At 45.3% G+C, this 18,375-nt stretch overlaps 1 protein-coding gene across 2 annotated transcripts in view; it reads right to left on the bottom strand.

The window, feature by feature from the left end:
• Positions 1-4,353: 4,353 nt before the first annotated feature.
• Positions 4,354-18,375, bottom strand: part of PRDX4 (peroxiredoxin 4) — a 60,075-nt gene continuing 46,053 nt past the window's right edge. The window contains exons 5-8 of one of the 2 annotated variants that reach the window (XM_077480705.1): positions 15,257-15,387; positions 12,071-12,105; positions 8,672-8,718; positions 4,354-4,490 (exon numbers count right to left, since the gene is read on the bottom strand). In XM_077480705.1, coding sequence (XP_077336831.1) covers positions 4,487-4,490; positions 8,672-8,718; positions 12,071-12,105; positions 15,257-15,387 — 217 coding nt within the window. In that variant the 3' untranslated portion in view covers positions 4,354-4,486. The remainder of the gene's footprint in view (positions 4,491-8,671; positions 8,719-12,070; positions 12,106-15,256; positions 15,388-18,375) is intronic. The other variant, XM_077480704.1, reaches the window with a different exon arrangement.

Here is an 18,375-nt window from a genome sequence, read left to right as displayed (position 1 = left end):
GCACAGCCTGATCGCTCTCAATTCGAACAGAGTGATGAGCAACTTGCATTCCTCCACCGACCAGAGGCCCTGAGCTGACTGAATCCTCATCACTCTACCCCCGCTGGACAGACTGGCATCGGTAGTGATCACCAGCAACCCCAAGCACCAGATCAGGGATTCCCTGACTGATTGACTTACCTGGATCTGCCTATGCAGGAACATCGTAGATTTGTCCCACTTCATCAAAATCTCCTTCTGCAGGACTCTGATGTGGAACAGGTACCGCCTCAAACGGAGGCTACCCTGAGCCCTAGCACTCACATGCAAAAGCGGAGCGACGACCACTTGCGGGTCATCAGTAGATTGATGATTCTCAGGTCGGCAGTCAATTTGTCTGAAGGGAGAAAAACCCTCGCTGCCCTAGAGTCCAATAGTAACCCCAGGTACTCTAGACGCTGAGTCGGTACACGCCCATCGACTTCTTTAGGTTCAACAGTCACCCAAATTCTTGCAGCGTCTGCAAGGTGATCGCCACATCCTCCTCTAATTCTGAGGTGGAAGATGCTCTCAAGAGGAGATCGTCTAGGTAACTGCGATCGCGTTCCTGTGTTGCCTCAGCAACACCAATACCGGAGCCAGTACTTGGTAAAGACTCATGGGCTGATGCCAGGCCTAAAGGAAGAGCCACAAACTGATAGTGGGCTTCCCCAACTGCCATACACAGACATTTTTTGATGCCGAAGGCAAATCCTTATGTCCAGGTCTTACGTGCACCTTTCCTGCCACGTGCCACCTCTATCTTCGCAACATAGGAGTCAAGGACCGCTGTCAGGGTGTCCATACACACTGCAGGTGACCCGGTTGCTATAGCCTGGATTTCGGGGAAGCAACACCAGTTTCTGAAGCCATGCTGACCTGTCTGCCACCTGCACTGGGACTTAGGACAGTGAAGGTCCCACCCTCCTGCCACGTGGGGGGGTACTTGGCACTAGACTCACCATCCTGGGGCATTCTGTGGATGCCACTAGCAGTGCCTGTAGTCCCCTAGGAGATTCCCAGTTGCAGAGAGATAACTGTGGCAGCAGCACCTATAAACAGCGGTGAAACGTTCTGCAGAGCTAGCTTCAGCGTTCAGCTAGGAGCCATCCAGGGTCCCGTACACACAGTGAACACAGGAAACAGCAAGTGAGAGCACATGTAATGCTGCCACAAGATTACAGCGGTGAAAAAAGCACTCGGGCTTCAAGAAAATGTCCACCAATAGGAGATCCTAAAGAAGATGGCTGCTGAAGCTCACCAGGGGAATACCAGCTTTGCCACATCCAAGATGGCCACCAGACAGCGCCATGCGGTGACTGAACAAAAAAAAAACCTGCTGCCTGCCTACAGCCAGAACAGCCTCCACAAACCTTTTGGAACCCCCCCCCCCCAGGCCCAGCCTGGGACCAACACCAGCCGCACAGAGCCCCCACAGGTGAGAAAACACAAACACACAAACACACACACACACACACACTGCATGCAGCCACCCCCCTCAGTGGGGGGGGGGGGGGGGAGGAGGGTTGATAGGGACTTAGAGAAAATAGGGAGGTGAGGTGGCCCCCGAACCGACCCCCCAGGGAATGCCCAGCCACTCACCCCACCGAGGCAGGGAGAGCCATACTTACCCGTCCTGAAGAGCTGGCAGACATTCCATCACAGACCTACGCCTGCGCAGTTACAGGGTAGCTGTTGGCCTGGTATACTGTTATCCAGTCAGCAGTAGCCCGGTCATATGTATACCCCCGAGCATTTTAGCTCACCGTCCACCTCTGGAGCTGAGGCATGTCGTTGCCTGCCGAGCCTTAGCTGCGGCCTGCTCACACTCGATGACCGGACTGGGGAGACTACAAGGATATCATTAACCAGCCTGTCACCCAGCTGGTAGTTGACAGATCTCAGGATCTTTCATCTTGTGCAAAAAGCAGCAAACCTGCAGCAAAAAATGGACTGAGAGTGCCCGCAGGGTTTCTAGGTTATTCTCCTTACTAGGCAAAATAAAAAAAATTGAAGCTGCTGGGAGCAGTGAGGAGGGTTGATAGCACAAGGTCCACCCCCCTGGGGCAGGATTAAAAGTTCTTTGTATTGTGTAACAATTTTGCCTAGTTCTCCTAATGGCAGGCTAAATAACCCATTTAGTTACAGAGGATCTGTGTCGGTTGGTGAATACAAGAGAAAAAAGATTTTTCCCCAAAAGTTTGAAGGAGATTCCCATTCAGTGAGGATTCCACCTGTTTGGAACAAGGTGCCTAAAGTAGGCGCAGCCTTTTTCTAGTGTGCCAAATCAACAGACCTAGCCTCTGAGGATATGTGTGTGCTTAGGGTACCCATAGACAAAAGGATGGAGGTATTGCTGAAAAGGTCATGGGAAGTAGCCACGACAAAGTCAAAACCAGCAATGGCTACAATAGTGGCTCCTAATTTGGCGATCTGGCTGGACCAATTACAAGGACATTTGGAAAGTGGGACCTCCAGGAAGGCAATCTTAGATTCCCTTCCCAAGCTGCATAAAGCAGCAGGTTATATGGCAAGACGCATCTGCCGAGTCGGTCAAGCTATCAGCAAACATCAGACTGCAGACAAGAAAAAGGCCCTCCCTACCAAGACTAGGGAAATGTTTTTTTTCTTCCCCAAAGACAAGGGCAGTCACAAGGACAGACCTCTAAAGGGTCAACTACAAAATAAAAAAACACAAACCAAAAAACAAACACACACTAAATCCCAGTGACTTGGTTCCCATGGGAGGGAGACTGGGGTAGTTACTCCCACAGTGGGTAAAGACTACCCAAAATTCTTTTATACTAAGGATAATCAGGGAGGGCTATCAAATACAGTTCAAAGGCACTCGGCCCACAAGGTTTGTGCGACGCCTCTCAGGGATCCTCTGAAGGAAATGGCCTTGCTGTCACAAATTGGCAATGTGGTGGACCAGCGGGTTCTTGTTCCAGTACCACAGCAAGAAGTAAACCACGGTTTCTACGCTTGCGTTTTAGTAGTAAAGAAACCAGCAGGCAAATTCCATCTAATACTAAATTTGACGTTCCTAAACTGGGCAAAAAATAAAAAATCTAGATGGAAACAATTTTTTCAGTAAAGTAATTTCTTCCCCTAAATTTCTTCATGGCCTCACCCGAGTTGAGGGACGCCCATCTACACATTTCCCGTCCACAAGGACTCAAAAATTTGAGGGTAGCAATCTAGTGGGGAAGGCAGCTCAGACATTTTCAATTCAGGGCCCTACCATTCGGCCTGTCCTCATCCTCCAGGATTTTTTTTCCGAAAATCCTGCCAAAAGCATTGGCTCCCAAGAGTGAAAGGAATATCAGTCATACCATCAGGATTTACTTCCTTTAATGAGAGGCAGCCCAATATACAAAATACATGCAAGTTTTCATCAGTAATTCCCACTACCTATCAGTCTGTGGGCTTTAAATAGCACAACAGAAGCCATTTGCCCTTAGGCTCACTCCATTTTAACTAAATTACAAAGATACCAAAACACAGTAAGCAGAAGAGTATGAAAAGCTTAAGTTGATATGGCTGAATAATCCAGCAAAAGCAAAACCTGTCAAAATAGCAACCATTTTTTTGAGGGCCAAGTTCACCTTTAGGAGCATGTTGCACACAAATTTAGGGTATAAAATGTTCCTAATCACCTGCTCCCCACCCCCCTTCCTGTGAAATCATGCACAGTCCCATTCACTAACCTCTATGAATGATTAAACTACAAGACTATCTCACACCACAAGTGATGGACTTGTAGTGATCAATGGAACACAAGTTTGATGAAGATTTTACAGCTTGTGGTCCTCCCCTACCTCCCTAAATACATACCAGAGTCCTCAATCAATACAGTGCTGTGCAAGGCTGGACCTCTTGCCAGACAAGAGGGAACCAAGATCGCTGGTGGATGATCTAAGAGGCGGTTCAGGACCGCTACGTGCAATACTAGAACGCTTATTTAAAGCGCAAAAGCATTTAAGTAACACTTTAAAAACAAGTCGTTTTAATTTTGCGCTGAATAGGTATTCAAAACTATTATATACACTTGAGTGCACACTTCATTTCTCTTACAAGAGAAATTAACAGTTATCTAGGGTCAGCATTTGACAACCTCATTCTTTAAGTACACCCAGCAGGCCAAGTTTTTGAAATTTCCTTTATCATAAATACCAAACCACGGACACCAATTTAAAGCACCTGTGCAAGGTGAAGGAAATCTTGAAAACAAGACTTGTTTAGGGGCTACTTGAGAAAAGAGGTTGGAAATCATTGTGGATTAGGATGTGGGGCAGGGGAAACAAAAAACACACACACCATATACACAAGAACTGTAACAAAATTCATAGAATTTTATTGAACGTGAATTAACCAGTTTTAATAGTTACTGATCCATTATATTTTAGTTGCTGTATAAGTTAGTGTTGTTTATCAAAATACTTCAATTTTCCAGCTGGGTCAGGAATTATCTGCAAAAAAAAAAAAAAAATACACAAATTAAAAATTGCTCTTATCCAGGGATTCTTCCAACATTACCGACAATTAAACTGCTCATTTGCACTGACTGTGAATAAAGTCTGTTTTTGTGGAAGGGGCCGCCTGGAGTTGCCTGCAGGCAGCCAAAGATATGGGGACACAGCAGCTTTATAGACACAGCCACACATCAATTCGCAAGGCGTGCAGAGGATTTGGCAATATAGGCATGAAGCTCCAGCAGCATAAACAACCCATTTATGCTGTATAGGCCTCAGCACTCATGCGATTGAAGCCTAAAAAGGCATACACTAGGGGTGCATAGCACTGGTCCACAAACCAAATGCTACCCAGGTTTTTGAAGCAAGGGAGGAATTTTAGGTTTCTTCCTGACATGTTTGTGAAAGCATGAGGCATTTGGAGCCTTAAAGGGATCATTAACCCATTTTACAACGGATACTCAAGATGACATCTGGGAGAATCCCAAGTGGAATTGAGACCTAGACAACACCTTATAATTACCATTTGGTGTAGGGCTGCAACTAACAATTATTTTCATAATCGATTCGTTGGCCGATTAATCGATGAATTGGATAATAACTAGAGGTCGACCGATATTTGCCATTTAATTAAATCGGCATAGGGCCGATTGTGCTGATAAAAAGGCCAATTATAGCTACAGCGCGACTTGCAAATGACTTCTGTAATAGAAGTCAATGCAAGTTGCCTGAGTCTTCAGTGAAGCGACTTTCCTCCTCTCTGGGCAGTCTGCCAAGAAAAGAGCAAAGAGATACACATTTACACTTCTGAATGAAATCAGCTCTGTGTGTAGAGTTCAGTTTAACCACTTACAGACCAGACCATTTTGCTGGTCAAAGACCAGACCACTTTTTGCGATTCGGCACCGCGTCGCTTTAACTGACAATTGCGCGGTCGTGCAACGTGGCTCCAAAACAAAATTGAAGTCTTTTTTCCCCACAAATAGAGCTTTTTGGTGGTATTTGGTCACCTTTGCAGTTTTTATTTTTGCGCTATAAACAAAAAATAGAGCGACAATTTTGAAAAAAAACACATTTTTTTACTTTGTTATAATAAATATCCCCCAAAAATATAAAACATTTTTTTCCCCTCAGTTTAGGCCGATACGTATTCTTCTACATATTTTGTAAAAAAAAAAAAAAAAAAAAAAAAAAATCGCAAAAAGCGATTGATTGGTTTGCACAAAAGTAATAGCGTTTACAAACTAGGGGATAGTTTTATGGCATTTGTATTAATTTTTTTTCCCCCAGTAATGGCGGCGATCAGCAATTTTTATTGTGACTGCGACATTATGGCAGACACATCGGACATTTGACACATTTTTGGGACCATTGTCATTTATACCGCAATCACTGCTATATAAATGCAGTGATTCCTGTGTAAATGACACTGGCAGTGAAGGGGTTAACCAGTGAGTGGCAGTGTAGGGGTTAAGTGTTCCTAACTGTTGGGGGCTGGGCTTTCATTTAGTGAACACTGATCTCCTCTCCAATCATATGGAGCAGAGATCAGCATCATTAGTTGCTAGGCAGAATGGAGAATTGCTGTTTACAACGGCATTTCTTCATTCGGCCGCCCCATGAGACGATCGCGGGTATGCCCGCGGCGATCGAGTCCCGCGACCGGACTCACGGGTGTCCCGACCAACACGGGAGCGCGCCGCCGGCGGCGCGCTCCCGATGGCAGAGCGGCAAATTTAAAAGGGACGTACAGGTACGCCCATTTGCCTGCCCGTGCCATTCTGCCGACGTACATCGGCGTGTGCTGTTCGGGAACTGGTTAAAGACTAAATCTTTTCTGACGCCTGTTGCTTACAAGTAAAAATCCTGTATTTTCTGCCAGAAATCACTTTAAACCCTCAAAATTTATTATTATTATTTATTATTATTAATTATTATTATTAATTATTATTTATTATTATTAATTATTATTATTAATTATTAATTATTATTTATTATTATTATTTATTATTATTAATTATTAATTATTAATTATTATTTATTAATTATTTATTATTTATTATTTATTATATATATATATATATTTTTTTAGCAGCGATCCTAAGGAATAGCGGCTGTTGCAATATTTTATGTCACACGGCATTTGCGCAGGTCTTTCAAACGCAATTTGTTTGGAAAAAAAAAAAAAAAGTTAGTCCATTTTTTTTCGGCCAAAAGTTTTGATTACCTGTTTTTATTTTATATTAGTTTTTTTTTTTATCTAAATTATACATACAAGTAAACTAATTGGAGGTTTGTTTGAATAAATGTTTAAATGTAAGAAATTTTGTGCATCACTTAAGGCTGCTTTCACACTGGAGTAGGCAGGCATTGACTGTAAAAACGCTGCTAGTTTCAGCGGCACTTTACAGTCATTTTAGCGGTGCTATTCAGCTGCTAGTGGGGAGCATATAACCCAGCTAGCGGCCCGAGGAAGAGGTTAAATGCGCCCGTTAAGCGCCGCTGCCAAATCACATACGCTTTGGCAGTGGTGCCAATTCATTTCAATGGGCAGGAGTGGTAGAGGAGCGGTATACACCACTCCAAACGTGCTGCTTGCAGGACTTTTTTTTTAACCATCCTGCCAGCGCATTGCCTCAGTGTGAAAGCACTCTGTCTTTCACATAGACTGCAGGGTAGCCGTTTTGCAGGCACTTTACAGGCACCTGAAAAACGCCCCAGTGGGAAAGGCATGTTAGATTTTATGAGATGAAGGGGGATCATATCGGCCGCTGTGATTTCTAAATATCGGCATCGGCCAGAGAAAAACCCATATCGGTCGACCTCTAATAACCTTAAAAAAAGTGTGGTGTATAATTTAGTTAATAAGTTAAAAAGGCAATTTATTCATAAATATCTCTATGCAGTGGTAAATATAAATAACCAACTATATGGTTAGGGAGCAAAATCTCTAATCCACTCTGAGACTAAAAAGGCAAAATATATACTGTATATACTATTTGAGGTTGAAGCTGGTAAATCAGATTCAGATCACATTTTTATTTAAATAAAAAAAAAATTTGTCTTTTTTCAGACAGAACTGTAATATAATATACATGACAGAATCCCTTGTCATAGGCAGGTGATAAGCGCTACCTGTGTTTGATGTCACTTAGCCATACAAAAACAATGTCTTCCTTTAAAAAAAAAAAAAAAAAAATTAAGTTTGTTCAATTTTCTAATCGTTAGTGGGGCCAAATCGATGTTTCAATTTGCCCTTCACTGTGGGTTTAAAGTAAAGAGCAGAATAGAAAACTTCTTGGTCAAAGGAATTTTTCCATACAGTGTACAGTATAATATAGAGCGCCCCTATAGCAAGGTAAAAAACAAAAACAAAAAACACACAACACTTCTGCCTTTAGAACCACTCACTTCCTGCCCAGGACTACATGTCCCATGAGGCATTGCTCCTCACACATTCACAAGTTCTCAGGCACTTATGGACATGTATGGACGGTGTACGGCACTGTATTTCCTGATATGTAAACAAATAATGCATTCTGTATGAAGGCCAACTAATCGATTATGAAAATAGTTGATAACTATTCTCATAAACGATTAGTTGATTCAGCCTTAATTTGGTGTACATATTTGTAGATTGAGTGTGGGATTTATTGCCAGTAAAAGCAATCCAGTGGCTAACTAGCTGCCAAGATGATTTTTACAAGAAAAGGAATCTCGTAAAAAAGCTTCAGGCATAATTACGGTATAGCACTACAAACGTATACTACATATTACAGCAAGCAAATTTTCTAACTCCAGTGTGCGCAGCAATATGCAGCGTATTAGTACACAAGTTCCACCTTGTGAGTTTATGTACATATGAATGTGGGGGGGGGGGGGGGGGGTAGAGGCAGGAGATGGAAATATATTTGCATGGGTGGACCTCTAATTTTTCTCTTTCCCCTTAACATTAATGCAGTCACAAACCAATAGTTCAGCAGTCAAATTCTAATGACAGCGTTAACGTGTAGAATTTCAGAAATGCAAGATTCTAATCCCCACAACCCCCCCCCCCCCCCCCCATCCTACATCCACTACAGCCCAGTATTTTACAATTAACAACTTTATATGAAATTAACAGCCCGGTGAATTTTAAACACACCTAGGCAAGGCATGTGTTTAAAAAGTCTACTTACAACTCTTGTCTTGGCCACCAAGCTTTCATAGCATCTTCAGGCCTGATCTAATTAAAATCAGACAAATGTAGTGCTTTCAGAAAAATATACCGATGCTATGCAAATGTATTCAGGCTTAGCCTACTTTAGACAAGTAGCATTTGCATTGCTGACTAGAAGCTACGGGCATCCACTTTATTGAGCAAATAAAAATTAAAAAGTATAAGCCGAGTGTTTATCAAGGAGCAGTCAAGAGTTTTCACAAGCTTAAGATCTCTTATCAGAGAAATGTGGCCACCTCCTGAATATACTTGCTTTGCTGCCTGGTCAGACTTACGGCTGCTATAGAAGTTGGGGATGACTGCTGGTTTTGTAGAGGAAATATAGGTGGCTGTAAAGCCACCAGATAATTTGCACACACTGCAAGGTGCAGCCCAATCACAATCTGTGTACCCAAATTAAACAAATGACAAACCCAACATAGCACAATCACATTTTTATGCCATCATATATTTGAGATTGCGCTATGTTAGGCTATCCCTTTGTACAGCATCTCAAAAAAATGAAAGCAAGTACACCCCTCACATTTCTGTAAATATTTTATTATAGCTGCTCATGCGGCACTGAAGAAATGACACTGCTATAAAGTAGTGAGTGTACTGCTTGTATAAGTTTCCTGCTGCCTCAAAATAACTCACAGCCATTAATGTCTAAACCGCTGGCAACTAAAGTGAGTACACCTTTAAGTGAAAATGTCCAAATTGGCCAGTCAGCATTTTTCCAGCACTGCCTTAACTCTTGAGCATGGAGTTCAGAGCTTCACAGGTTGCCACTGGAGAACTCTTCCACTCCATGACATCCACCAGCTTCAGGATGTTGAGATTTTGCACATCACCTTCTGTCCTTCTGTTTGAGGATGCCCCACAGATGCTCAATAGGGTTTAGGTCTGGAGACATGCTTGGCCAGTCCATCACAGCTACCTCAGCTTCTTTATAAAGGCAGTGGTTGTCTTGGAGGTGTGTTTGGGGTCGTTATGTTGGAATACTGCCCTGCAGCCCCAGTTTCCAAAAGGGAGGGGGGGGGGGTGGAATCATGCTCTGCTTTAGTATGTCACAGAACACATTGCCATTCATGGTTCCCGCCGTGAACGGTAGCTCCCCGGAGCCAGCAGCACTCATGCAGCCCCAGACCATGACACTCCCACCACCATGCTTGACTGTAGGCAAGACGCACTTGTCTTTGTACTCCTGACCTGGTTGCCACCACAAATTCTTGACACATCTGAACCAAATAAGTTTATCTTGGTCTCAAACCACAGGACATGGTTCCAGTAATCCATGTCCTTAGTCTGCTTGTCTTTAGCAAACTGTTTGCGGGCTCTCTTGTGCATCACCTTCAGAAGAGGCTTCCTTGTGGGACAACAGCCACACAGACTAGTTTGATGCAGTGTGCAGCGTAAGGCTGAGCAAGGACAGGCTGACACCCCCACCCCTACAACCTCTGCATCAATGCTGGCAGCACTTATACGTCCATTTCCCAAAAACAACCTCTGGATACGACATTGAGCACATCAACGCAACTTCTTTGGTCGACCATGTCGAGGCCTGTTCTGAGTGGAACCTGTCCTGTTAAATCGCTGTATGGTCGGTCTTTGTTACCATGCTGCAGCTCAGTCTCGGCAATCTTTTTATAGCCTAGGCCATCTTTATGTAGAGCAAAAAAAATAAAAAATTCATATACTTAGTTCTTTGCAATGAGGTGCCATGTTAAACTTTAGTGGAGCAAGAGAGCACCAAATTTAAAAAAACACACCTGCTGCTCCATTCACATCTAAGACTTTGTAACACTACCAAGTCACATGACACCAGGGAGGGGCAAAAAGGCTAATTGGGCCCAATTTGGACATTTTCACTTAGGGGTTTACTCACTTTTGTTGCCAGTAGTTCAGGCATGAATGGCTGTGTCGCGTTATTTTAAGGGGACAGCAAACTTACTGTTATACAAGCTATACACACTCATTACTTTACATTGTAGCAAAGTGTAATTTCTTCAGTGTTGTCACATGAAAAGAAAATATTTACAAAAATGTGAGGGGTGTACTCACTTTGAGATAGCGTATGTTGTTGATGTAGCATATCCATGGATTAGGCATCACTGAGCCCTCCCTTCCCCACCCTTTTCTTTGATGTGTAGAGAGGTCTCAAGATTGTGGGTGGCAGCAGTTGTGTAGCTGTCCCTGACCGTGCAGAGTAAGGGCATCTTGTGTTGGTTTTTGTCCTAGTTTTTACTGGGATGGGGAGGGTGGCTGATCTTGTGCAGGCGAGACTGGTAGTTTCTCTAGGTTTTGGGGGGGAGAGCGATGGCTGCGTATGGTCTGAAGACTTCCCATCATGGATTCAGCACGCAGATTGCAGAGTTGGAGCACAGCATGCTCAAGGTGAGGGGGAGTGGCTTCCAAAAATAAAATACAAACAAAGACATAACGGGTCATTGGTACGATTTTGTTTATAACTGGGGAACATAGCAAGTTCAACCGGACAATCTTTGCAACTATAAGTTTGCAAGGTTATGTTTAGTGAAGAAATTATGGAAATGCTACATGAAGCCATTATGTATGCATATGATTGCAGAGAGGAAAGATCTGCCTTTTATAGAGACCCATTAACCCTTCAGCCAACTTAACCAGCGAATCTGTAAAACCGATCAGAAGTTAAAGGGAGTTGGCAACTCTGGGCCAAAAGCGAATCACAAAAAAACACAAACACACACACACACACACACACACACACACTTTTAGTGTCAGAGGGGGTTCTGGTATCTGGGGCCCCCAGATTCCGATAAGCCCCTCAACAACAGCCCAGGGTTTTCAGAAGCAGACTTTGTCCCCATCAACATGGGGACAAAGTATTTTGGGGCGGGCACAGAGCCCCCCTGCCCCAAAGCACCTGACCACACGCATCTTCATTTTGGGTTCCCAGGCTCCAGCCATTAGAATGGTTGAGCCGCAATGACGTCACTCGACGCATGAGCACAGGAGTCGCAGCAGTCTGAATAGATGGCAGACGCAAGAATGCTGTCCATTCGGAGCACAGTGCACTGCTTATGTCACCATTTGCTACACATGTGAACATCTACACAGTGCATGCCTTGGAGATTTCACTGTACCTACAGGTAAGCCTCACAGGCTTACCTGTAGGTACAACTGAAAAAGCAGGATTTACCATCGCTTTAAGTCAAGCAAGAAGGCTGCTTAATTTAGTTCAGTTTGGCCCTATACTTAAAAATGTTGAAAAAAAAAAAATGACGAAAAAAAAAAAAAAAAAAAGTGGCCTTTGGTGCCCACAACACTGCTAGGAAAGCAGGACAGCAGAAAGCACAATGGCAATTATTAAACAGATATAGATGTACAATACACTTACCGTTTCACTGCCAGGTTTCCAACCAGCAGGGCACACTATTGGAGAAGGGGAAAAAAAACAAAAAAAAATAAAAAAAAAAAATAACACAAATACATTATGTGCTTATTGAATTTATGAGAATTGATTCTCACAAAAATACTTAAAACATGGTTTTAGAGTTTTAAAGGTTTGTAAATGGCCAAGAAATTTTTGTATTTGCCCCGTTATGGCAACTAGTGCATTGAAAATTCTCCATTAGTACAGATCGGTGTATTTTTACAGAAACAGGGACACAAGGTACAGAGGGGATAAAACTTCAGCTAGGTTCACACCTATGCAGGTGAGTTTTTTGGCACATTTTGCAGTCCCTTTTACATTTTTGAACACTTTAGGGTTAGTGTTCCAACCCCAACACTTAACCCTAGGGCCATTAGTAAAAAAATTAAAAATAAATAAAAAAAAAACAGAAAAGATGTGAACTAGATCCATAGCAAACCCATGTTACATGGACTGTAGAGCATTCCCACAGAACACTAAAACAGGTGTGAACCAAGGGTTAGGGCAACTACAGTGCTCCTCCATTGAGGAGTAGAATGGGTGAGAATTGTAATTTTAGGACAGGTGGTGTCATTATGTCCCTAGAAGCATACCCAGGGGAAAATGAAAGGAAGCCTTGTGAAAACAAAAATGCAGTCAACACTTCTAAGCAGGGGTTAGTTAAAATACATTTAAAAAAATGTTTAGGTACTCTTTAATAAACCTACAATAAGGAATTTACTGTGCAAGTCAAACAACTGTTTAGTGTCATGGTCAGCCAAAAAAAAAAAAATGTATGTTTGATCTAAAAGTAGCTGAGCTTTCTTTGGTAGCTCTGAACGGTTTCAAATGCTGTTCCAATTTTAAAATTTGAGATGGCTGCTCAGGCTGCCTTGCTGGATTTGGTTCAGACGAACAATGGGTGTCCTTCAGCAACCTTGAGAACTGGTAAGCTCCAGAGTAATTGCTGTAGCTTTAAGTAGGGGACACCAGGTAAGCCTGCTCAATTTGTGCACAGGTGTTTTCAGTAATTCTCAGTTTGGGGACGGTAAGGGTCGGTTCACACAGGGGCAACACGACTTTTGGAGGCAACTTGGACACGACTTGGGGCGACTTACAACACAACTTTAAGTCGCCCCAGGACAGGCGACTTTTGCCGTGGCCATCAGAGAATGAGCTCTCAAGGGGGAACTCCATGCCCAAAAAAAATAAATAAAACAAACACACATGACATGGGGTCCCCCTCCGAGAGCTAAGGGCCTGGTATGGATTTTAAGGGGAAGCCCCTACGCCAAAAAATTGTCGTGAGGCCCCCCCCCCCCAGATCTTTATCCAAGCAAGCCACCCGGCCAGAAAAGGGTGTGACGATGAGCGAGCGCCCCCCCCCCCTTCTGAGCCGTACCAGGCCGCGTGCCCTCAACATGGGGGGTGCCTTGGGGAGGCGGGGGCCACGCCCCCCCCCCCCCCCCCCCACAGCACCTTGTCCCCATGTTGATGAGGACAAGGGCCTCTTCCCGACAACACTGGCCTTTGGTTGTCGGGGGTCTGCAGGCGGGGGGGGCTTATTGGAATCCGGGAGCCTCCTTTAAGGGGGCCCCGGATCCCGGCCCCCCCCACCCTATGTGAATGAGTATGGGGTACAACGTACCCCTACCCATTCACGTGTGGACAAAAATGTAAAAAAAAATAAAATAAAAAAAACACAACACACAAGGGTTAAAAGTTTGTTGCACAGCTCCGGGGGGCTTCTTCTGTCTTCGGGGGCCTTCTTGCCAGACTCCTCCGCCATCTTCTGCTAGCTTTTACTAGCAGAGGAGCCCAGCTTTCTTCTTTGACGCCCTCTTCTTCTGACTTCGGGGGTCTTGACGCCCCTCTTCGGTTCTTCTTGCCGGGCCACCGCACCTTCTTCTAGCCCTTTTACAAGCAATGGCCCGGTCTTCTGTCCTTCTCTTCAGGATGTTCCATCGTCACCGTCTCCGGTCACAATGACAGATGCAGCGTCATATAGGGACATCACCAGATGATGTCCCCGCCCATTATGTCACCGTGGCCCGGCAAGAAGAACCGAAAAGGGGGGACAAGACCCCTGAAGTCGGAAGAAGAGGGCGGCGGTGAAGAAGAAAGCCGGGCTCCTCCGCTAGTAAAAGAGCTAGCAGAAGATAGCGGAGGAGTCTGGCGAGAAGACCCCCAAAGACGGAAGAAAACCCCCGGAGCTGTGCAATAAACCATTTTAACCCTTGTGTGTTGTGTTTTTTTTACATTTTTGTCCACAGGTGAATGGGTAGGGGTACATTGTACCCCATACTCATTCACATAGGGAGGGGGGCCGGGATCCGGGACCCCCCGGATTCCAATAAGTCCCCTGCCCGCAGACCGACAACCAACGGCCAGGGTTGTCGGCAAGAGGCCCTTGTCCTCATCAACATGGGGACAAGGTGCTTTGGGGTGGGGGGGCCGCGCCATGTTGAGGGCATGCAGCCTGGTACGGCTCGGGGGGGGGGCTCGCTCGTCCCCACCCCCTTTCCTGGCCGGCCGGGTAGCGTGCTCAGATAAGGGTCTGGTATGGATCCCCCCCCCCCCAAGCCATTTTTCGGCGTAGGGGGTTCCCCTTAAAATCCATACCAGACCTAAGGGCCTGGTATGCTCTCGGAGGGGGAACCCACGCCCAATTTTTTTAATAAATTTGGCATGGAGTTCCCTCTTGAGAGCTGATAATTCTGTGAGAGCAGCCTCCGTATAGACGGAGATCCGACTTGGAGGCGACCTCCATTGAAATCAATGGGTACCGTCACCTACAAGTCGGATTGAAGTAGTACAGGAACCTTTTCTGAAGTCGGAGCGACTTCAGTAGTGTGCATTAAGACGGCTCATTCACTTACATTGATTTTTACATGTAGCGCGACTTAAGGCGACTAGGGGCGACCTGAATTGCCCCTGTGTGAACCGGCTCTTAGAGAAGACACACAGAGTGCCTTGAAGCCATAGCATGGCTTTACATACATTTGCAAATTAATGCAACAAAAAGCTGCTATGCAAGCCAGACATCCTGGAATTTTACCAAGGTTCCTTAACCACCCCAAATCCTCTCTAGAGAGAGTGTAAATCACATTCTCGCATAAACCAGAGTTTAGGCAATACACAAATAAGAAGTGGTATCTGGTCATCACTCACCTTCCCCATGTTTGTCAGTGTACTGGAATGCTTGCACAAGACGAAGGGTCTCATCTACAGATCGCCCAACAGGAAGATCATTCATGGTAATCTGTCGGAGGACTCCTTTGTCATCTATGATGAATAGTCCTCTATAACAAAATTAAACATTCACAAGATTAACAGACCCAAAAAGGTCCTAGCTGTTTCAGGAAAGCCATCAATGAAGGAGCTAACCCTGCTAACATTTGAAAGAATTGTTCAGCCACTTCTGATAACATCACCTCAATGCTTTAAAAATATGATTTTTTGTACTCACCGAAAAATCCTCTGTAAATTCACGGACCGACACAGCTCTTAGACATTGGGTTGTTACACCCACCTTTAGGAGAATACTAGGCATTACATGTTATGTAAAAACACAAAACGTTCCAGTTACGTCCAGGGGCAGTCCCTAAAAGCAAGAACCTGCATGCCTGCCATGCAGTCATCAGTACATCAACAAGCAGTATAACAAATAGAAAAAAAAAAAAAAAAAAAAAAAAAAGGGAGGGGTGGGTGCTGTGTCGGTCGGTGAATTACAGAGAAAAAAAAAAAAACACACACACACACACACACACACACACACACACACACACACACACCAAATCCGATTTTCTCTTATATTCACCGACCGACAGCTCCTCTTAACCATTGGGACATCCCCAAGCAGTGCCAAACAAAGGGTGGGAAAACTGCATTTAAAAAAAAAAAACCAAACACAACACCAACCCACCTTCATCCACCATGGCAAGTGGGAACTACTGTAACTTTACCCACAAAAAAACAGTGCGTGGAAAAAACCCACACCACAAAACCAGGGTACACTTAGGAGCGACTACTCACAACGGCACCAAAAAAGCTACGGAATGTAATGTAACAGTGCATTATTTTAATGGTACTGCGTTTTTATCCAAAAAACTGGAAAAATAAAAATAAAAATTGCATACCCAATTGCAACCATACAGCCGCCTGCAAATCTTTGTGGCCAAAACAGGCAGCCAATGCACCGACGTCTACCTTGTAGTACTTGGTAAACGTGTGGACAGACGACCAGGTCGCCGCTTTACACACTTGAGCGACAGACGCTTGGTGTTTGAAGGCCCAAGACGTTCCGATTGCCCTTGTGGAGTGGGCCGTGACCGGAAATGGGGGCACCTGCCCCTTCAAGGCATAGGCTTGTATTACAATCTGTCTGATCCACCTGGAAATGGCGGTCTCGTCGGCCACCATGCCTTTCTTTGGACCAGCCACCGAAACAAACAGTGAGTCCGACTTGCGAAAGGGAGCCACGGCAGACAAATACACCTTAAGAGCCCGAACCATGTCCAGAGCGTAAAGGGCTATCTCCTTAGGATGTGTCGGCTTAGGACACAGATGGTAACACAATGTCCTCATTGGTGTGAAATGCAGAGACCACCTTTGGCAGAAAAGACAGTTTCGGACGAAACATCACCTTATCCTTGTGGATAACCAGGTAGGGCGACTTGCAGGTCAATGCCGCCAGTCCCGAAACCCTCTTGGCCGACGTAATGGCCACTAGAAAGACCACTTTCTGGGAAAAAGTCAGAGGGATCTCCCTGATATTTTCAAATGGTGGTTTTTGCCGATAACACCAGGTTCAGATCCCACAGGGGTAACAGTTGACGCACCAGAGGGCCTACATGTCGCACCCCTTCAACAAAAGGTACTCAGTGAGTGAGACGCCAGGGGTCATTGAAAAAGGACAGCCAATGCTAATATTTGCCCTTTAATGGTGGTTACCACCAACTTCTGATCTACTCCTCGCTGAAGAAACAGCAGGATCCTGGCTATAGAAAAGGAGCGCGGATGCCATCCTTTCTCCTCACATGGAGATGTAAGCCTTCCAGGTATGATGATAAATCTTCCTAGAAGAGGATTTCTGTGCTCAATATGGTGGGGGATCACAGAGTCAGACAGACCCTGGTTCCTCAACACCTGGCTCTCAATAGCCATGCCGTTAAAGCCAGCGATGGTAAAGCAGGATGGAGAATCGGACCTCAAGACAGAAGGTCATCTTGTAACGGAAGTTGCCAGGGGGGGAGTCTGCCATCCGCACTAGGTCTGCATACCAAGGACACCGATGCCAATCTGGGGCGACCAGAATTACTGGAATCCCCTAGACTTCCACTCTGCGGAGCACACGTAGTAGCAGCTTCAATGGAGGAAAGGCATAGATCAGCTGATACTGACCCCATGGATCTCAGCACCTTCCGATTGAGACAGGAGGCCAGCAGATCCACGTCTGGTGTGCCCCACCGAAGGCACAACAGCCTGAATATCTCCGGATGCCATGCCCATTCTCCTGTGTCCAGCATCTGGCGACTCAGTTCGCCTGCCAGTTCTCCACTCCCAGGATATAAATGGCCGACAGGGCCGGTACATGTCGCTCTGACCACCGAAGTATGTGAGCGACCTACCGTGCAGCGGCTGAGCTTCTTGTTCCTCCTTGATTGACATACGCCACTGCAGTGGAGTCGTCTGACTGGATCCTGATCGGAAGCAGTCTCATCAACCATATGGAGAGGCATAGCCTGATCGCTCTCCACTCGAGCAGACTGATCAGCAATTTGGATTCCTCCGTCGAACAGAGGCCCTGAGCCGACTGAATCCCCATCACTCTACCCCAGCTGGGTAGGCTGGTGTCCATTGTGATCACTGTCCATTTTAGAGGTAGGAACGATTTCCCGGACTGAAGCACCGGGGACCTCAGTCACCAGACCAGTGAATCTGACTAACAGGCTCACCTGGATCTGCCGATCCAGGGACAACGGAGATTTGTCCCACTTTAACAAAATCTCCTTCTGCAGAACTCTGGTGTGGAACTGGGCATACGGTACTGCCTCGAAGGAGGCCACCATGAGCCCCAGGACTCGCATGCCGAAGCAAAGACCACTTGCAGTTCATCTGCAGTTTTATCGCGGCTCTGAGAGTCTGCAGAGAGAAAGACTCGCTTCCCTGGAGTCCAGCAGTAAGCCTAGGTACTCCAAACGCTGGGTCGGTACTACCACCAACTTCTTTAGGTTCAACAGCCACCCAAATTCTTGTAGGGTCTGCATGGTGATCACCACATCCTCCTA

This window comes from Lithobates pipiens, unplaced genomic scaffold (genome assembly GCF_037356315.1).
Source record: "Lithobates pipiens isolate NorthernLeopardFrog02 unplaced genomic scaffold, aLitPip1_a1.2 Scaffold_16, whole genome shotgun sequence".
NCBI classification, from domain to species: Eukaryota; Metazoa; Chordata; class Amphibia; order Anura; family Ranidae; genus Lithobates; species Lithobates pipiens.
This window is presented reverse-complemented; position numbering and strand designations above follow the sequence as displayed.